We start from the raw sequence: 21335 nt of genomic DNA on the forward strand, positions 1-21335 counted from the left end.
GGATCTGCAGGCTTAGAATCTGAAATTTTTAACATCTCAAGTTCCATGTGCCTGTGCTCCTTTCATGTGGTTACCTTAGGTCTCTTGAAGGATTCTACTGATTGAAGAGTCAGATACTGCTGTTACTAAATGTGTGAAGGAGGCATTGAACTTAATGAATCAAAGAAATGAAGGGGTTTGTAACGTACAATTCAAGTGAAAGGCACTTAAAAGATACTTGAAAAGGCCACGTGGGTCAAGTTAGCTAATTGTGGAGATTAACTTGTGGATCGTATTCTGGCCAAATAATACAGGCACAGCTTTGGATACCTGTGGGAGCATGCCATGGGAACACTGCGTGTGCTGCTTGCTTCGTGGTCTGTTACGTTGCCTGCCGTCTTTACACAATTACAGCTTAGTGAAGGCCTTTGCATACCTTACGTTGGTAAGACAAACTGCACTGCAGTCTGGTTTTATTTCTTCACAATTTTTTGTTTGCTTGTGTTGAATAATGCAAAGAAATGGTTTGGGTTGTTTGGGGGATTTTTTGTCTTAAGGTTTTCAGGAAGCTGGAGACCCACTCTTAGGTTTTGCAGGTTTCTTTTGTTACAGATAGATCTTTAAAAGTCCAGAGCTTTAAAAACCAAAACCCTTGTTTTATGCCTGCAGTGAAAACAGGCTTAAACATGTAAGTTTAATTTATAGCAGTAGTTCTGATGAACACATACACAAAACCATTATAAAAATTTTGGCTTTCTGATGAAGAAAATCTTTAGGATATTGCAAGCACAAAATTGGCAGTCTGTTTGCAGAAACACCAGCAACTACATAGAACTGATTTGAACCCTCTCTGGCTTCACTGAGTGCAGTATGCTTTCCTATTCCTGAGCTGTTGCAGATTGCTGATGCGTACGTTTCCTTGAAATTTTGAGCTGTATCCATCATTCTGAGCTGAGTGTGCTCTACAGAGTCCTGAAACCAGTTCCAGTAGTTCTATGTTGTCAGTGGTAATAACTGAATGAGCAACTTATTCCCCAGTTAACGTTGAGCTTTGACAAGGTGATCCTTGAAAATGAGCCAGTTCTCCTGGACCCCTCTTCTGTCCAGGATCCAGGGGATTCTTCCAGGCAGAACCTTGAATAGCCCAAAGTCTGCTTTCCTGACATCTAGGGTTATGATCCTGCTTAATTCCTTGTTCTGGCCTCCCAGGATCATGAACTACTGCACGGCATCCAGTTACTCCTACAGCTCTTATAAATGCACTGTGCTGGATTTCCCTGCAAAAGAAATGCTTCTCTCTGTAGCAGGGTGACAGATGACATGGCGTGCTGACCTTTCAGTTGTTCTAGTTCCTGCTCTGGAGTATGAGGCTTTACCAGTCATCTTGGCTAGTAAGATGGAAGAGGCAGCAGTGTCATCTTTTTTTTTTTTTTTTTTCCCCCCCTGCTCTTACCTGTTGTGGTAATGCCTTATAAAGGACCTTAAACGCTTGTGGTTAAATATAATAACTATCTGTAAAAGGCACTTTGGTAGTGAAATCCTTTGCTGCGGAGCAGAGCTTATTTGTAGCCTCCTGTGTGTTCTCAATTCCATTATAAAGCATTGGGCAATGTTCCATCGTAAGTGCACCTTATTTGGGAGGTGGTATGAAATGTTAATACTGTGATTTCCACAGGATAACAAGATCATCTGAATAGTAAGCAATGGGCTGTAAGGACTAGAATCCAAAACTGGTGCCACAGGCAGTTAGGAGTTGTAAGTTAAAATTGCAAGAGATTGTGTAATGGATTGGCAGCTAACACAGTGCTTGAAATTCATTTGGCATTTACATGCACGGTAAATTCCAAATGAGCTCCTAAGAACCCTATAAAAAGAAAAAAAGTATGCGTGTGTGTGAACTGCTTGTTTCTCCCTGTAACTTATATCCTCTTCGTTCTAGATTATAATTTGCCTTTGTATCGTTGGGAGTTTTTTTAATGTATATAAAGAGGTGATTTACATTCTTAGATAAAGTTCAGGTATTTTCAGCAATATCAGAATAAGTGGACCACTGCTATCTTTGCAACTGAAGTTTGCGCATTTTGTGTGAATTCATCTCAATTTTACTGTCCATGTTTCAGGCCAGCTTGCTTTTACATGATGAATATTGTTAGATCCCAAGAAAATATAGGCACGGATTGTATTAACAATGAAGTGAATGCCTGCCAGTTGTAGGGCAGATCCCGTTCAAAGTGGCAGTTTGTGACAGATGTGGAAGCAATGGCTCTCTATCATTGTGTGGATTCACCGTATTCCATATTTTACTCAATTTCCAGTAAGAGTTACACAAATAAATTAAAGTGCAGCTGTCAAGATCAGCAGCAGAGTTGAAGGTATACATATAACATATTCTCCTAGAAAACTTTTGAAATGTATTTTGCCGGATGAAAGCAGCAGATTTGTTTCCACTGTTTGTTTTTCTTGTCTCACTTTTAATAATCACAAACACTTGTAATCAAGCTGAATCTAGAGGGTTTTGTTACAGTTTTGGGACTGGTTCTATATCTGTTCCAGTAGTCCCAGCGTACCCTTTTCTGGTTATTTCATCACTAACTCTCCTGGAAATGAAAGCCTGTAATGCTTTGCTTAGGGTGTATAATACCAGTACGTGAACCAACCATAGTTGCTTAGAAGGGTTTGGCTCAGTTCTTTCCTGTTATGAAATTATCGCACACTTCTTAAAATCAGAGTTTATGTAATCTTATCACAAACCATCTACACACAACTCTCTTTAAAACCCTATTATTTTACCTCTGTGCCCCAGAGATGCCAGCTTTGAATGCTGTCAGTGCGTGCCTATCAGTTTGATGAGGTCCCCAGCAATTTCTTTTGTCTCTAGTCACTTTTTATCCAGTTGGCATTGCTTGTTTTAACTGTAAGCTGCTGGCTCTGATTTTCCCTGGATTTGTTAGGGAGTCGAGCCAGACCCTCAGAGGCAGGCTTCACTCACTGCCTTGCAACGCTGTGTTTGCTGAGTTCTTGACTAACTCTCTCCTCATCTCCTGTTTCCCAATACTCCAGGATCTAATCAAATACTCGTGTTGGGGTGAAAAGTATAGCCAGCCATGCAGTGGTTTCTTTCCCCTTGCCCCCGTTTTTTGCTCCTGGTTGTTGCAGGGTTTTTGACAGCCATCAGTTAATGGAATTAGGAGGCTTGAAATTTGTCTGTACTCAGGTCTATAGACTTATCATTGTTTAAGCAATTCTAGAAAGCATAAATTATTTCTACCTAGCAGATAGTGTTTTTTCTCTCCCTCCAGACTGGTTATAGCCGCCTGTTCAATAGACTAAATTCATCAAGTCATTTCTAATCGCGTTCATTGGACTGTGGAGCTGTGCCAGGGTCCTACTAAGCAACAAATGGGTTCAGAGCAGGCACAGGGCAGGTTCTGATAGAAAGCAGTTCCCTCTGGTGCTGGCTCTTATCAGCTTGCCTGTGAAGGATAAGAAATCATCAGCATTTCGAGACTACTGGGGATCAAAAGAGCAAAAACTTGGCTTATTTGCCTCACAGTGGTAACTCCATTTATTTTGGATTTGTACCAGCGTCAACTAGAGAAGAATTAGGCACAAAGCCAAATAATCTTTGTATTTCTCAAACAATTAAGCAAACCTACAAGGAGGTAAGCTGATGAATAGTTAACAAATGATAGTGAAATGATCAGACACTATTCATTAAAGCCAAGTATTACTCCATAATCTGTATCTGCCTGTCCTCAACTCAGGAGATGTTCTACTGTTTTTAAGGATACCTTGGAAAGAGGAACTTGGAGTGAAGCAGAACAAATTTGGTTTAAATAGCCTTACAAAGCAGTAGACTTCCTTGGTGCAAGTATTTTGGGTAAGATTTGATAATATTTTTCTCTAGCTCTTCTGAAGGTCGTGATTATGTCTAACAATTCCCTTTTAATTTGGGCTCCAAGGAGGGAATGTAAATTTACGAGTTTAAGCAATAAATGATTTTCTGTGGCACTGAAGAAAGATCTCATCAGATATTAATTGGAGTTTATTTGGATAGTGTAGGTTTCTGCTTGTAAAGAAGAAAATAGAAAAAAAATTGAGGGACAGAGTACTTTAATATGCATAATCAGGTCAGGTCCTTTTAGACAGTTGTGCACGACTGTTCTTTTAGATGTTTTGTGTTGCTGTTCTTCCTTATGGTTTCTGTGTTTCAATGAAACACTGCAATATTGTTTTATGTTGAGATGTGTTAGAAATTGAATGTTTCACCAGGTACCTGACAGGAATTACTGACAGTATGAAAGGTGAATTTTGACCCCATGCTTAATTATGTAGCAATAAAATCACTAACTTTTTTAGCACAGACATTTATGGTGATATATGACAGCTTATGCAGTGACTTCTCTGCTTAAAATTTTCCATTGATCTGTATCAGCAGGAATTCCACATGTACAAAGTAATGGGAAAATAAACCCTTATGTCTCCTAACTCCATTTTTTTGTATGTAGTGAACGCTCAGATAATCAACCTTTCATATTTTGCTTTGATGTGAAAGACGCAGCTCTAGAGTTCAAAACTTAGATTTCCAAGGTCTGCGGCATTTCCTTGCTGATCTTGTTTATCCATCGGTGCTTCAAATCACAGCTTAATGGAAGCCAACATAATGCCTTCTCTACTCTGTTAAAAAATACTGTCCTTGCACAAAGTGGTAAACATTCCTTACAAAGGAGAAAAATAATTTTGCAAGTCATAATTTGAAACTCTAGGAAGAAAACTTTTTCTACCTAATAGTATGTTGGTCATTTTGCATTTCAGTTGCTGATTCTTCAGTTTTACAGGATGACATGTTGTTCAGGCTGCTGCTAATTATGTGCTCGCTATTATGGTAATTGACATCTCTCAATTTTGTTGTTATGACTACAAAGTACTTGGTAACAGGCTGATAATGCATAACGACTGCAGCCTGTCTTGCTGGCTGAGAATCATCACTGTTTCTTTCTGTTCCGTCTGTCCTGGGTGCGGAGGCAGTTTGTACACTGTACAGTGCTTATCACCGCGATGCTAGAGACATCACGGCAAAGCAAGTATTGCAGGTCTGTACATACGTAAACACGTACAATCCACTTCTCTGTCAGCAGTGATCTCAAATCCCACTCTGGAGCAGTGTAGTGCTTAATCAGGTTTTGCCTTATGTTTAGGTAGGTCGGTGATCTTGTTTCAGCCAGAAAGCGTGAGTGAATTGCTGTTTCTTGATGTTTCTTGACCTGTTTGGTAGCCATCCTCAGGGGATACAGGTATTAGAAATTGACAGATTGTATATCAAAGCTTGTATACCACTCTGCATCATCCTGAAAGGGTGACCAATCGTTATGATCTCAATCCTTTGTACCATTCTTTGTATCGTTAAAAAAAGTTTCTTCCATGTCTTAGTAGATTTTCCATCCTTTCCCCCCCCTGTTTTTAGCCTTTGCAGCATGCGCTGAATCTCAGGAACTTACTAAATGTATGCCTGTAAGGGACCAGACTGCGTAGGAAACTCTCAGCTGATTAAATCAGTAAATACAAATTGAATCTGAACCTTCTCAGGAAAGCCCAGGTTCAATTTGCATTGGTTGGGGGAGTAGTAATATACTGTGAGCAGAAAACTCTGGACAGAAAGGTTTCAATGAAGAAACCACTAGTAATTTACTTTGTCATATATGCAGACAATATTTGGACATCTGCAGATTCTGTTTTAGTAAGATTTGCAGCAAAGTAAATTGTCTGTTAGCTCCTCGATAAAATCTTTTAACCTACCGTTTCTATCACTGACACATACATTTTTATAATAGGATTTTTCTTTGAAGGATGTTGATTTGAGATCTTGGTGGATGTGCACAAAACTTGTTATAATGGAAATCCGACTTAGGCTTTTCTCTAGATGAACAAGTTTCTATTGTATAACCTCAAGTGCAGGATCCTGTCTGTGCAGGACCCAGGTTGTCCTTAACATTGACTTAACCCTGTTTGCTTTCCTCAGTTGGGCTATTTGATTTATTGGAGTGGTCTGGCCTCTTGGTTAGAGAATTGCTCCCCGTGCTTGGATGTTTTTTCCATTGTGCTGCAGCCGCGGAAATTACCAGCTCTCGCTTCCCATCCCCCGTAATTTCTCCGCCATTGGCTGCTCACTCGGTCGGTAGTGCTAAGAATAGATGAGTAGAAATGTCATTCATTGTGCACCACTGTAGATTGCTGTCTTAGGCCTTCAATCTCTCGTCTTTAATGGCTACAAAATAGGTTCTTTCATACACAAAAGAGATTTTGAAATGTCTCTTTTATGCTGTTGCACAGGAAAGGTGGTGATACAGGGTAAAGACTCTTGAAATAAAATGGGGTTTATCAGACATGAAGTTTGTGATGTCAACAGGCAGGACTTCTCAACTGTCTGCAAGTATAGTGCGCCATTAAAACTTTACACATTGTATGAATTCAGCGTACATGGATCTCCATGTTCCAACCAAACCACGCTTCAAGAATTTTTAATTTTTTTTTTGTATGAATGTGATTAAGAAGAAAAAAAGAGAGAAGACAGAAAAGAAATTGGATGTAGTTTGCATTGTCTCTGAAGTAGCAATGCTTTTAGGTCTATCTAGGTAATATCAGATACTTTTGAACTTGTAACATTTTAGTAGGGTGAAGATCATGGTCCAAAGTCCTGTTCAACTTATGTTAAGGTAAAATAGAATAAGCAGAAAAAGTTTTTTGGGTTTTGGGGGTTTTTTGGGGGGGGGGGGGAAAGCCAAAACAACAACAAAAGAAACCCCCACAAAAAACCCACAAACATATTGGAGCATATTTAGGGTTAATAGGATTCACTCTCAGGTATTCTTTTGGTTACATTCAGAAGCAGAAATTTTCGTCGTTCTTTCAGGAAAAAAATAGTTGGCATAAATAAGTGTTAATGTAGACATTCAGTTTTGGGAATATGTCTCTGGGTAGCAGGCAAACTTTCCTCTTTTGTGCATATTTTACACTAGCCGGAGAGACTGGCATATACTTAAGGGTGGAAGAATGTTTATGTTCTGGAAGTTGCCATGGAACTTCAAGTTGTTCTTCCTAATGTATATCTTGCTAGACAATATGATTCTTTTTGCCACCAGAAGCAAAGATTCTTGCCATACTGACATTTTAGTAAATGATTAGATTGCTCATATAGCTGCATAAGCAGTATGGCCTTAATGGCAGCAGAATAGTTATTGGCAGCAACTTGTCTCTTTTTCACACTTTGCCTATTTGTTGCCAGTAAAAGTGGAAGGATGATTAATTTGTGTTGAATTTCTCAGATGAAAAGTGCCGCTTTAGGTGTAAACCATAGGACAGTTTATGTAGGTGTTATTACTGTGAATGTTTTGGAATCTGCATCAGGACTATTTAAATATCCTTGAAATCCAGGTATTCCATTAGTTTCTTTAGATTTCCTAGGATGTCCATCTATGCTTACCTCCAGAGAAAGAGGTAAAGAGAGAAAACTTTTAAATCCAAATGAAGTATAGCTGTGATAACAGCAAAGCCTGCTCTTCCCTTGTGCTATGTTCCTTGCGGTCTGCCCAAGTATGTAATTTCAGGCAGTTTAGACATGGGGATACTTTCTGAAATTAGCACTCAGCAAAGTTCCTGAGTTTACTGAGATCTGAACTGTATTCTTGCTCAGATTAATATCAAGAAAACATGCGCTTAGGTGGCCATCCACTCTGAGACTTTGTTGCCTGGATGGTTTGTTTGATGCTGCTTCACGTGATACAGGTACGTTGTTTGAAAAGTTCCTGGGGTGCTGTTTTAGTGGTGTGTCTCCACCATGGTGGCTCCCCGAGATCCCCGATGGCATGTTTGCTATGAACTATTACAGCATCAACTCTTTGGAGGCCGTGTCAGATTTGACTTGCCGCCTCATAGTCAATTTGATTAGTGTTTTTCACAGATCTGTCATGGGAAAATAAATGCTTAAATGAGAACGTTTTGCTTTATGGGCTGAAAGAGCCTAAATTTGTATGTCAAGCCTGGCATACGCTTCTTTGTAGGGGATCATAAAGTCTGTAGGCTGGAACATGACTACATTCAGTCTCTGGCCCTACAGCCATCCATTAATCATTATTTCCAGTTATAAACCAACATACTCATACTTGCTTCACCAATATGTTGTGAGGATTAACTGTGAGCAGCTCCTTGAGATGCACGCATGTGCACACGCCAGTGTCCTCACTTCTAAAGCTGACCCAGCTCTGGGGAGCACAATGTATTTGCGAGAAGAGAGATCAGTATCAATGGTGCAACAGCAGAACGGACATCGTTGAGTCTACAAGTCACCACCATGGTGGTCTCTCATGTTTAAACTCCAGCCTGGCTATTGCCTCAGGTCTCCTTGCTGCTCCTCGTGTGTTCTGCACATCTTTAGGTGGTGGGCAGGGTGGTAAAGGGCAATGGGATGTTTAATTCCCCACTTTGCCTTAAATGAAACGAAGAATCCTGCCTCAGGCTTTTCCTGCAAACCTAGCAGGTTGCTATGGATTAAGCTACTTAATCAATCCAGACAAACCATTCCGTGCTGCTTCATAGTAGTCAATACCTCCAGTCACTTGCCATTTCAGCAGCTTAGAGACTAACGATCCTTCATTCTGCAGACACAGATGTGCCAGAAAGCAAAAGTTGCTAAATAGCCTCTATAGACGAAGCTATAAAATCTTGTTGCCTTCATCCTTTCCCACCATCATAAGCTGGTAGCATAGCAACTGATGAAGCTGCCTGAACTTGAGTTGACCTGAAATTACATGTTTCACGGTTTATGTGTTTATTCCCGCCTTTCTACTTTTTTTGGTGCTTGTTGAGTTTACATTTCTAGTCCCTATGGGAGATTAGCAGCTTGTTCATGCAGAAAGCTGAAAGAGATTTAATAACACATGATAGATGAGCTTAAATAGTCCATGGAGTTAGAAACACGAGAGTTAAAGCTGGCCCTATCTGCTGGCTGGTGGAGAGGACTTTCTTTTTGATAGGATGTGGTTGCCATACCTTTGTACGGGCTTGGTGGAGCCATGAGAAAGAAGAGCCTCCCAAAGACTGGTTTCAAATTGTAGTGTCACGGAATTGGCTGTTAAAGGAAGCAGTGTAAATATGCACAGATTATAGTAACCCTGGGATTTCTCACATCAGTGTCCCGGTTTTGGCTGGGATAAAGTCAATTGTCTTTCTAGTAGCCAGTATAGTGCTGTGATCTGGATTTAGTTTGAGAATGATGTTGATAACACCCTGATGTTTTTAGTTGTTGCAAGGCAGTTGTAGTGCTTACACTAAGTCAAGGACCTTTCAGGTTCCCACACCCTGCCAGGTGCAGAAGAAGCTGGAGAGCACAGCCAGGACAGCTGACCCAGGCTGGCCAGAGGGATATTCCCTCCATAGAACGCCATGCGCCGTGTGTAACTGGGGGAGCTGGCCGGGAGGGGGATCGCTGCTCGGAATTGCATTTGTGCATCATTTGATGATGATGATTGTTATTATTGTCTGCCTTTGTTATCTATTAAACTGTCTTTATCTCAACCCACTGGGATGGGAGGGATGAGCGAGCGGCTCTGTGGTGCTTACTTACGGGCTGGGGTTAAACCACGATGATGTGGCCAAGAGAGAACTCAGGTTCAGAAGTAACCTGCAACTTGAACGACTGTTGGTGCATGCACAGTTGCAGCAGTTTCTAGTGGAGAAATCAGTATGTTTTCATCAGAGTTTCTGGAAATCTCCAGTATTTTTGTCTTCATTGTCAAAGGAGGGATGATGCCTATACTCATACTTGATAATACTTTTGTAATTACTGCGTTCGGATTTGTGTCTTATGTTAAAGTCTACCTTGGTTTTCCTCATAGGTCATTTTAAGATTAATATGAAATGTTAGTCTATGCATATTGGATGTGTCTGTCATCAAGGGCAAGCTCCAACAAGTGAGGGAAGCAGAAAAAAAAACCAACTAATTGTTTTGTGAGGAAAATATATCAAGGATGAGTTTGGAGAACAGGACTTGGTTCAAGCACGTTGGGCATGCTCCTGAAGGAGCAAAATGGAGCAGTTAGATGCTGGTTAGAGAAAGTCATGGTCTTTTTAGTTTTACTGGGTTTTTTTGGTCAAATGAAAACTGAACCTTTTTTCTGTGTGTGACACAATCTCAACAGATGGGGCTAAGATGCTCCAGCCTCAGAACAGTCTTAGTAAGAGAATGAAATTCTTTCTTTGACAAGCACTTTAAGTATTGAATTATTAAATCAAAGGGCATCACTGTCACCAGTGCATGCTCTGGCTGCATATATAAAAGGAAAGTGAGTTGTGCTAATCTTCTCCAGAGAAAAGCATAATCATTTATTTTCCTGCGATGGTTTTAGACTGCAGCACCTGAGTTCTGCCACCCTGAATGAGGCCATTCAGAGACATTCAAAGAGCGTACAGGTGCTCAGCATTATTTCTTGCCGAGCAGTTCTTTGCACAGCTTGCTTTGTGGCTTCCTCCTTAATCGGGTGTCTGGTCTGATACCTCACTGTATTTCACACTGAAGGCCAGGCCCTGAGAAAGTAAGAGGAAGGAGGTAAAATACATCTTACCTAAATGTTAATACCAGTCAAAAGAGGGAGGGATCAGGGAGTAATTAGTTTGATCTGTCTTAGATATGTGCCTTAAGATGAGTTGTACGTTCTGTGAAATTGTCCATTTGTCTCCATTGACTATAAAGGGAACCTGACATCACGAGTACAGGCTTGAACATGTCAAAGCTATGTAGTAAAAGACAGAGTATTTGTAACCAGCTGGTGGGTGCCTAACTTCTTAACACACAGAAGCCTTTGGGCCTCTCCTGGTTCATCAAAGATCTCTGTAAACAGAATGACATTCCATAACAATGTCATTCCGTAAGCAGCAAGAAGCATGCTAATGGTCTTGTTCGTGATGTCATTTTGTAGTTATTTTGCAGTTGAAAAACTCAGTACATTACATGCACTTTAAAAATGAGAGTTACTTGTCCGTGATTCCCAACCCTGGGGAGCTTGTCATTCTTGGAGAGTACCTGGAGAGACTGCCTGTGCACGGTGCAGGGCAGCGCTCCCATGCATGTGAAGAAGGGTTGCCTTCTACCGCCCTCAGTGCACGAGACTTGTGAATGTGTTTTGCTGCAGTACTGGAGATTCCTCCATCTCAATACTGAACCATTAGGGAGCCATGGGAGAGTCTGTAGTCACCTTTTTTTCCTCTTTCACAGTACAAATGATGGCTCAAAGAGAAGCATTCAGTTCTAATCTATGTGAGTTCTTGTAATAAGCTTTGCAATTAGAGCACGGAGTCTTCCATCTAATTCACTTAATTTACGCTGGGAAATGAGATACTGTTCAACTAATCCGATGCTATTTTCTTCTTTATTAGAGAATGAAAGCATCAGCTGAGGCTCTGGTGGGATTCAGGCTAAGCTTCTGAGGCACAAATAGTGTGAAATGCTAATGAAATAGTATGCTACTGTAATTCCCACTTGGTGTCTGGTGCCCCTCTCCTTTAACCTATAACACAAGTAGAAGCGCTGGTAGGAGGCGATGGGCCTGTACCAATTCTTTCTGGTCTCAGGGCGACTTTGTACATTTTTGTTTGATCAGATGACGCTAATACAAATGAACTTTCTTCAACCAGAGTTTGTTCCAGCTCTCTCGCATGGTGGCTGCAGTGCTTTTTGGAAATGGTTAAGAGATTTTTCTACTGCTTTGTAGTAATTCCTGTAAGCATTACTGTGTTTTCCTTTTTTAAACCTAGGCAGCCCAGTTGCTTAATTTAGGATATATGTATTTGAATCACCAAGGAGCATTTCTACTGCTGCTGAAGGGGAAAATACATAGAGAATATGGATTCTTCATTTTCATCAGGCTGCACCAAGTTCTCCTTCTGTATATAAGTACTACACCTACACAGCTGTGAGATGGAAAGGGGATAGTCTGTGGTCTGTGAATTGTAGGGTGTTGGCAAAGTCAGAAAATGAGCGTCCTGCCAAATATTTGGTCGCCTGCTCCATTCTTTGGTAATACTGATTGCGTCCCCTGAGAACTGCTCGTCTCTTGGCTTTCATTGCTGTTGTGCTGATTCTTTGACTGCTTTGCTCAATTCTTTCCCGTCTTTCTGGATCAGTTTTATTTTCTCCCCCACTTCTTGTACATGAAACATACGGCGAGTCCCTTGTAGATAGAAACATTAGTTGCTAAGGGAAAAGCGAGAAGAAAAGGTGTGCTGTGCAAATAGGTATTTGATGTCATGAAGTAGTAAAGTTACTTAGCACTGTGTTAGAAAGTTCTGTGTTGGGAAGAAGCATCAGATGGGGAATACTGACATTAAATTTGCTAATCCATAGAATAATTTGGCAGTGTCTAAATGCAGCCCCCCACTTACTGCTCCAACATCCTAGTTCTTTAGCTAAATAACCAACTGGCCAGGAGCTAAAAGGGTAAATTTCCATTTGTGTCTGTCAGTTTGTGATTACTAAGCAGATAAGCATCCTGTGGCTGATGGTTCATGAGGATGAATGCAGTGTTGATCTCAACGGGGGCAAGACGCCTGCATATCCACAGGGCTGCATCACAGACTATGGGAGTGCTCACGGAGGATGAGAGGTTAAACTTTGCCGTGTAAGGGTGACGTTTGCCCACCGGGACGGCTCTGTTTCATCATGGGATACAAAACCAACAGTAAAGGCTTTTGCACCTGTAAAATGTATAAAACCGTGAAACCATTGCTCCTTATTCTATAGGCTGCAGAAATCCTAAATCTTCCTCTTCTCTGAGTTTCCTGGATTTTGAATTAAATATTCAAAATTGTTGATTTCAGAATTGATCCTGGGCACTTTTCTTTGGCAGTAGACAGACTTTATCTCTCAGTGGTGCAATTTACCCATCCAGGTGAATTAATGAATCACTTTATTAATGCCTCTGGCACACTCTTCCAACACAGTTGACATGTGCCACCGCTGTCAGCCTGTTACATTACTGCGAGACAGATCTGAATGTCTCTCTTTTAGACAAAAAATTATTAGTACAGTGTCAGCACAGTGAAATAGTCTCATGCTAAATATTGTCAAATCCTTGTGCCATTTCTTTGTGCAATAAATGGAACTGGAAGTTCGGACAATCACTGGAAAACAAAATTCAACTCCTGCATTTATTATGGTAGTGGGAAGTGTGCTAATAAACAGTGCTGATATAAATACTGTCGTTCAGAGCTCACACTGCTTCTTCCTATGGTGTAAAACTAGACAGGGTACTCGTGGATGCTGCTCAGACAGTCAAGTGAATCTTTATTAGCCAGCAATACCGTGTGCGAAGGTGACAAATTCTGCCTAAAGGGTGGAGGGGCAAAAAAATCAGAACAAAGAGATTTTAGCATGATTCCATTTTTTCTTAAAACAGCTGGGTTTGCTTTCGTAAATGCAAAGTCAAGTGCCTATGTTCTCGTTAGCTTTGGAATTGTAACAGTCTGTGGCTATTGGGTAGAAAATTATACAAATATGTTTTGTTCTGTGTTTTTTGCTTAAATAAGTTCTGAGAAGCTTGAAATTTGGTTTCCTTGCCTTCCAGTCCCATCCTTATCCATTTGGCAAGCACAGTCCACAGCTGCTCATTTAGGACGCTGTGAGAAAAGCTTAAATTCCCATTAGCAGGGGAATAAGCAGTATTGTGTTTGAAAACACAGATCCTGCTTGTCAGGCAAATGTCTTGTGATGGCAGCTCCCATCCCCACCTCTTCAACCCCCGAAGAATAAAAACCACCGTGTCTTTTCTGATCTTATTTTCAGAACCTCTGCCGTATGTTGTATCCATGTGAGAAAACAAAACAGGGCTGGCTGTGTGCGGGTTGCGATGATCTTCCTGCTGCTCGGGTTGTGTACGGGGCATGTACAGCCGATGTTTTGGTCATCAGACAGTGTGAAAGGTACAGCCTGGCTGGCCCAGCCAGATACAAACCTGCTTTCCTCCTCTGTTTAACAGGCGTGTCAGCCTTTTCTGGTTCTCTTCAGTCCTAACTTGAGAGCTTATTTCAGTGCTTGAGGGAATTTAGGAATTTCACGTGTTGGCGTGATTATTCAGTGGCAAAACAAAGGTACAGAATTAGAACTTCAGAAACTGAATCCTTGAACTTTGTGATATACTGGTGTTTTGTAGCCTTAGGGGTTCTTTTTGTCTAAAACCATCCATAGGCCCAACAAATGCAAATGAGAGCTCATGGTGGTCTTGGTTGTGCATTTTATCAGATGATCTTCTGATGAATAAGGAAGGAATTTTCAAAAAATATAAAGCTTTATGCATTTTAAATCCATAGCTTGAGAGGTTTATCCAGCCTTTTTAAGATTACATTTTTTTATAATTCCTTTTTCTTTATTATTTCACAGCAGTCAGTGAAAACAGTTGATGGGGATTTCTCTCTCCTGTTTCAGTCTTCCCAGGTGCATCTGGAGGATGCACAGAGCCCATTTTTCTTCCATCATCTGACAGTTGCTTTGAATTGTCTTACTTAGAAAATCACACAGAGAAATATTCCAGTAGTAGAGCAGAGACACTCAGGAGCAGTTGCCAAAGAGTAAAATACATGCCTTTTCCACAATAGTTGGAAAGTATAGTATTTACAGCACCAAGCCTGTCAGAGTTCAAGGAGCCTCTGAACGATGCTCTTAGTCATATGGTTTAGTTTTAGGTAGTCTGTGAGGAGCAGGGAGCTGGACTGGATGGTCCTCCTGGGTCCCTTCCAACTTCAGATATTCTGTGATTCTGTTTGGTCTTTTTTGGTCCTTCCTGTTAGTTTTGTTTTCTCACACCCTTTGCACTACTACACTTGCTGTCATTGTAAAGCCCTAGCAGTGTTCAGCCTTCTCAGCTGTAGACCACAGCTGTATTTCCTCTTCTAGTGGGAGGAGAAATGCACACCCCCCCCAAATTCCCTTGCTGTCTGCACAACTGGACCTGCTGTGCCCATGCAATAAAATCTACTCGTGTGCGGTAACTCCGCTTCTGAGCTTGTACTACGTAGGTCTTTTATTTCCTTGAGAGAGGGCACCCAGGAACCACATTTTTCTGTGTCCTTCCTGAGTCTGGGGCTCAGGCTGGCTGTTGTCACAGCAATCCAGTTTTGGATGTCCCTGTTCCTGGGGAGCCACCGGCTTTCTCCTCTCTGCCCGGCGGCGGAGGGACAATGGCCGAAAGGGAACAACAGGCGAGGCAAAGCTTGCGATATAAAATACCGTCTGGATCAAATGGGGCTTAAAATGTGGTTGATCACAGTTACGTGTGTACAAGGCCAATCTGTCACCATGTTTATTTAATCAAGATTGCATAGAGATTTTAATTAAAATAGTGAGCTCATAACATCAGGCGGGTCATCTGTAACTGACAAGTGTGTTTAGTTGTCAAAAGGGCAAAAAATGGTCCTTATTTATATGCTAGTTTTGCTAAATAATGGGTAACTTGTTTAGATCGTTTGCAGTAATTTGGCAAAGTGATATTTTAAAAATTGCTTCTTGTCCAGTTGGTGCCAGTAGGAAAGAGGCTATTACTTTCAGTGAGGTGGGATTGAGCCGTGAATAACTACTGTAACGGCTGCTTATCTTAATTTCTTAAATGCAGAAAATGGGAGCAACAGTTTAAACTCCTAATTTTCTAATATTCTGCAGCACCTGTTTTTCAAATGGTACTTAGAAAGGGGAAAATCAACGGGGGGGGGAAAGGGAAAACCACCATCATTTTTTCGGGGGGGCGTAATCAGAGGGGAGGTTTAGATTTGGCCTAAAATAGAGAAGAGAGTAATGCTGGATGTCATCTTAATTTAACTCAGTTTGGCAATAGTAGCTTCTAAACTTGCTAGATGAGACTTTCATGTCTTTTTAACAGGACAAACTGCTCTATTAATTAAGCTGAGTCCCATAAATCTCTTCTAACTTGCGATCAAATCCCAAAGTAACCTGCATCATGTTGCTATTGAAGTCGACAGCCCAGGAGAACGGAGTTTAATATTTGATTTGTCTGTGTTCAGCTATGATGTGACTTGCAAGATGTCATTTGTGCATTGGGAATTAAAATTGCTAAGTCTATCTTTTAATTGTCTTGCACCAAGAAAGAAGTAATAAACTCTTTGTGATTTATAATATTTTGATTTTTAATGAAAATGTGCATTTCTTGAAAACAAATTTCTAGGAGTGTGGTGGGTTGACCCTGGCTGAGGGCCAGGTGCCCACCAGAGCCGCTCTATCACTCCCCTCGTTCATTAGACAGGGGAGAAAAGGTACAATGAAAGAAAACTTATGGGTCGAGATAAGGACAGGGAGAGATCATTCTCTAATTATCATCACGAGCAAAACAGACCGAACTTAGAGAGGAAATTCATCTTATTTATTACTAAGCAAAACAGAGTAGAGGAATCAGAAATAAAACCAAATCTTAAAAACACCTCCCCCCACCCCTCCCATCTTCCCGGGCTCAACTTCACTCCCGGCTTCAACCTCCGCCCCCCTCAGCAGCACAGGGGGACGGGGAGTGGGGGTTACGGTCAGTTCATCACACGGTGTTTCTGCCGCTTCTTCATCCTCAGGGGGAGGACTCCTCTCATCGTTCCCCTGCTCCAACATGGAGTCCCTCTCACGGGAGACAGTCCTTCACGACTTTCTCCAACATGAGTCTCTCCCACGGGCTACAGTCCTTCACGAACTGCTCCAGCATGGTCTCTTCCATGGGGTGCAGACCTTCAGGAGCAAACTGCTCCAGCGTGGGTCCCCCACGGGGTCACAAGTCCTGCCAGCAAACCTGCTCTGGCGTGGGCTCCTCTCTCCACGGATCCACAGGTCCTGCCAGGAGCTTGCTCCAGCACGGGCTTCCCACAGGGTCACAGCCTCCTTCGGGTGTCTCCACCTGCTCCGGTGTGGGGTCCTCCATGGGCTGCAGGTGGAATCTCTACACCCCCTCATCCTCCCTCCATGGGCTGCAGGGGGACAGCCTGCTTCACCATGGTCTTCACCACGGGCTGCAGGGGAATCTTGCTCCGGTGCCTGGAGCACCTCCTTCTTCACTGACCTTGGTGTCTGCCGATGTTCTTACATCATCTCACTCCTCTCTCTGGCTGCAAAAGTTCTCTCTAACTGTTTTTCTCTTTCTTAAATATGTTATCCCAGAGGCGCTGATTGGCTTGGCCTTGGCCAGCGGCGGGTCCGTCTTGGAGCCGGCTGGCATTGGCTCTGTCAGACACAGGGGAAGCTTCTAGCAGCTTCTCACAGAAGCCACCCCTGTAGCCCCCCCGCTACCGAAACCTTGCCACGCAAAACCAACACAAGGAGAAATAACCTTAGTAAGTCAAAACGTAATCAGCCTGACATTTGATATCAGGAAAAGATCCCGGCAGAATTTGGGAGAACAGTGCAGAATTAAAGCAGAAACAAACGTTCCACAAAATACTTAGCTCGTGACACTAGTTTTTGTTCATGTTGGATATCTACTACAATTACAATTCCAATGGCTTTTTTTTTCAGAGGTACAACACGCAACTACTGCAGTTAATCTGAAGAAGATAGCATAGTTCGTTGTAATTAGTTAGCTAGAGGAAACGAAATTAACAATTCAGATGATCATTTTGTATAATAATAGTTTCTGTGCGTTTGTTTCTCTTCAGTGAGCAGATGTTAACCTGCAAGGCTTCTCCAGAGGGGAAAGTCCCGTCTTCCTCCCATCGCGTGGTGCTCAAACTCCTTTCTTCCGCATTTCTGTGGGTCCTGGATTCTTCCAGTTCTCTGGGTTCTTCGAGGAACCACCTTTAAGAGGGGCTTAGAATAACTCCCACAGAACTCTAAAAATAATATCATGCTGTAGCATTTATAGATTTCTTTTTCTGAGACATCCTTTTTGTCACCTTATTTTCACATGAAGATAGAGTTTGTGTCCTCTGGACTGAGGGCAAACCACGTTAGAGTATAACAGAGGGAAAGCTAGATGAGATTAAAGAAATTGCTCATAATCTTGCACAGTTCAGCTCAGGTTTTCAAAACCACAAGGCATACGCTCTTCACGCAGCTTCCAATATGCAAGTGTTATTTGTACGCTGATGGGGGGTGGGTGGGGGGCAATAAAAATCGGGCAGGCAGCCAGAGCCCTGTAGATTTTTCTGTAGCTTTCATGAAAGGGTGCTGCTGAGATGTCTTTTATTGGCATGCTTTTCTTTTTATCACAGAGGTGGTATTCAGCGGCCAGATTCCTGCCTCCCCATGATGCTTTTCAGACATCTAGGCACTCTTCCAGTCTTGTGCAGACTTTGCTTGTGTACCTTCGCTCCCAAAGTTCAGCAAAGTTTGCAATCAGACGTGACAGGAGGTGTTGACTCACTGGGGCTTTAGACTTTTCCTTAATTCTGAGCTACCAAGAGCCTCAGAGTCAGTTCCAGCAGGAGCCTGACTACTGATACCATTGCCCGTGGGAACATCCTTAGCGCTTAAGTTTGCTGGTGTTTTCTCAGACACACAGCCAGTACTTTGATTAAAAAGTATATCCTATTTTTAACCTTTATATTGCTTGATAAAATCACCAAATGAGCAATGATTTGAGTTTTCCGCTCATTGCTAATTGTGTCATGTTAAGCATTACACTTTGGCTGAACTGCAATACCACGATCGATGATCGTGATATTCTGCCACGTCGGGTCGCAGGGCAGAGGAAGAGCTGTTGTACTGGATCCTTTTTATAGATGGTATATGCTCAGTGCACTCAGTCGTCTTTATTTCAGACTTCTTTCCGCCCTCACCCTTCGATATCGTATTGACTGCTATTGCTCATATGCTGAAAGGAGGAAATAAGTATAAACCTTATCTTTTAAAAATGACTTTTGTGTTTTATTTTAAACAGGCGTTGCTTTGTGGTTACTGTGTTTTTGCAGATGTTTCTGAATTGGTAATACTACCCCCAGTGTACGGGGGCTGAATTTTTAGCACCAATAAAGGAGGCTAAATTCTTTTCAGTACCAGATTAAATTCTTATGAAAGATTTTGTAAATGACAGGAGAAATCGTGCCCGTGTTACAAAAGATTTTGGGACAGCCTTGCTATACAGATACATAGTGGAAGTTTGATCCTTTTGACAAAATTGTCTCAGGCTTCTCATGATTTCTTTTTGTCTACAGAACCCCCGACTCCTATCGCCCCTCCCGAGCTGCTGGCGGTCGGAGCCACGTACCTGTGGATCAAACCCAACGCCAACTCCATCATTGGAGATGGGCCCATCATACTGAAGGAGGTGGAGTATCGGACGACCACTGGGAATTGGGCGGAAACGCACATTGTAGACTCTCCAAATTACAAACTGTGGCATTTGGACCCTGATGTGGAGTATGAGATCAGAGTGCTGCTCACTCGCCCTGGGGAAGGAGGCACGGGCCCCCCCGGACCACCACTTACAACAAGAACAAAATGTGCAGGTAGGGTTTCTACTGCTTTACAATCAGCACAGATATTTTGATTCGCTTACTAACACATTAACAAATGGTCCTCCGCACATCCTGATTGTAGTTGTGCTTTGTTGGTGTCATGGTTTCAGCTGAGATAGAGTTAGTTTCCTTCATAGTAGCTAGTATAGGGCTGTGTTTTGATTTGTGCTGAAAACAGTTGATAATTTAGAGATATTTTTTGTTATATGGAGATGTTCTCATTCCCGCTGAGCAGCGCTTATACAGAGTCGAGGTCTTTTCTGCTCCCCGCATCACCCCACCAGCGCGTAGGCTGGGGGTGCACAAGGAGTTGGGAGAGGACGCAGTGGGGACAGCTGATCCCAACTGCCCAAAGGGGTATTCCGTACTGTATGATGTCATGCTCAGCATAGAAGGGGCTTGGGAAGGAGGAAGGAAGGGGGTGGCGGCATTTGGAATGATGACATTTGCCTTCCCAAGTCACTGTTACATGTGACGGAGCCCTGCTTTCCTGGGGATGGCTGGACACCTGCCTGCCCATGGGAAGTGCGGAATGAACTCCTTGCCTTGCTTTGCTTGTGCGCGCGGCTTTTGCTTTACGTATGAAACTGTATCTCAACCCATGAGTTTTCTCGCTGTTACCCTTCTGATTCCTTCCCTGTCCTGCTGGGGGGAGAGTGAGCGAGCGGCTGTGTGGGGCTTAGCTGCCAGCTGGGACTGAACCACGACAGTCAGTGATCTGAATTGACACTACGAATTTTGAATATTTTACTTTCGATTCCATAGGCAAGCGCTTAAGAAACTGTTGGTTTTATGCATGTAGTGCATTTGCCAAACTTTCTGCTACAGTGTATGGCTGCTTTCTGTTGAAATGGGCAAGCAGATGAGAGATTTCCAACCAATTTTCCAGTAGGCAACTTGTTCTTAAGACTAGTCTATTGTAAAATTTTCATCCTGTACGTGCATAACAAAATATATGTTGTTCTTGGGTAATGGTTCAGTATTTATTATTAACAAATTGACAGTGTAACCTAATTTATGAGTGCGGTGTGGTGAAGCAGTAAGCATTTAGTTTTTAAAACACATTTTTGTATTCCATTTGATGGAACAGATTCTTGTCACTTCTGACAAAGAAACCTGTTCAAACACTGTGCAGCGTCTTCTCTTTGTCTTTCATATTGGAACAGATCAATTTTGATCCAAGGACAGTAACAGTCTATCTTCTTTCTAAGCCATATTGGCCTTTCCAGGAAAAACTAAAGGATCATGTTCCCCATGTTTCAGATATATTGGCTATTCATCCTGTTTTCATACATTAATCATTAGCCATTAAGGGAAATCAAGCTCTGTGCCTTGCATGGGGATGAACAAAGCAGTTTTCTACCTAGCGGGTTTTTTCCACCACACAACTCTTTTCTCAAGGTTTGCATTTCTGTAATTTTTACAAGGTCCTTACTGTAGCGTGAACAAAGGACAGGGACTAAAAGGATGCTCTCCTTTTTCTGCAACTTTCCTTCCCTCCCCACAGATTAGTGGAGAGCTTATACAAAAGCATTCTGGTTCCAGTTGCTCTTTCTGACCAAAGTGTGAAGAATGCATCGAGAACAGGTTATAAAGCAGTGAACATTTAGTGTCTCTCTGAGAAGAATTGCTTAAAAAAAAAAAAATCAATCTGAGCACGAGGGTGTGACATGGAGGTGTTTGCTATATTCAGCACCTTGCCGTTGGTAGAAGGCAGATGTTTGGAGGCTGTTCTGCAGCTAGGTGGAAGCACGGAATGACATGGATGATGTCCTGGCCTGTTTGGGAAACTGGCACATGCTCTGCTACTCATCCTTTGGCGCTCTCCTCCTTCACTAGTGTGGTCAAATTCTCTAACCCTCAGCAGAAAC

At 42.1% G+C, this 21335-nt stretch overlaps 1 protein-coding gene across 2 annotated transcripts in view; it reads left to right on the forward strand.

Moving 5' to 3' along the window:
• PTPRT (protein tyrosine phosphatase receptor type T) overlaps nt 1–21335 on the forward strand; it is a 469086-nt gene that overhangs the window by 217045 nt on the left and 230706 nt on the right. For both annotated transcript variants that reach the window (XM_075768624.1, XM_075768623.1), the window contains exon 7: nt 19162–19455. In XM_075768624.1, coding sequence (XP_075624739.1) covers nt 19162–19455 — 294 coding nt within the window. The remainder of the gene's footprint in view (nt 1–19161; nt 19456–21335) is intronic.

The sequence above is a fragment of the Balearica regulorum genome, chromosome 16, assembly GCF_011004875.1.
Source record: "Balearica regulorum gibbericeps isolate bBalReg1 chromosome 16, bBalReg1.pri, whole genome shotgun sequence".
Lineage (NCBI taxonomy): Eukaryota > Metazoa > Chordata > Aves > Gruiformes > Gruidae > Balearica > Balearica regulorum.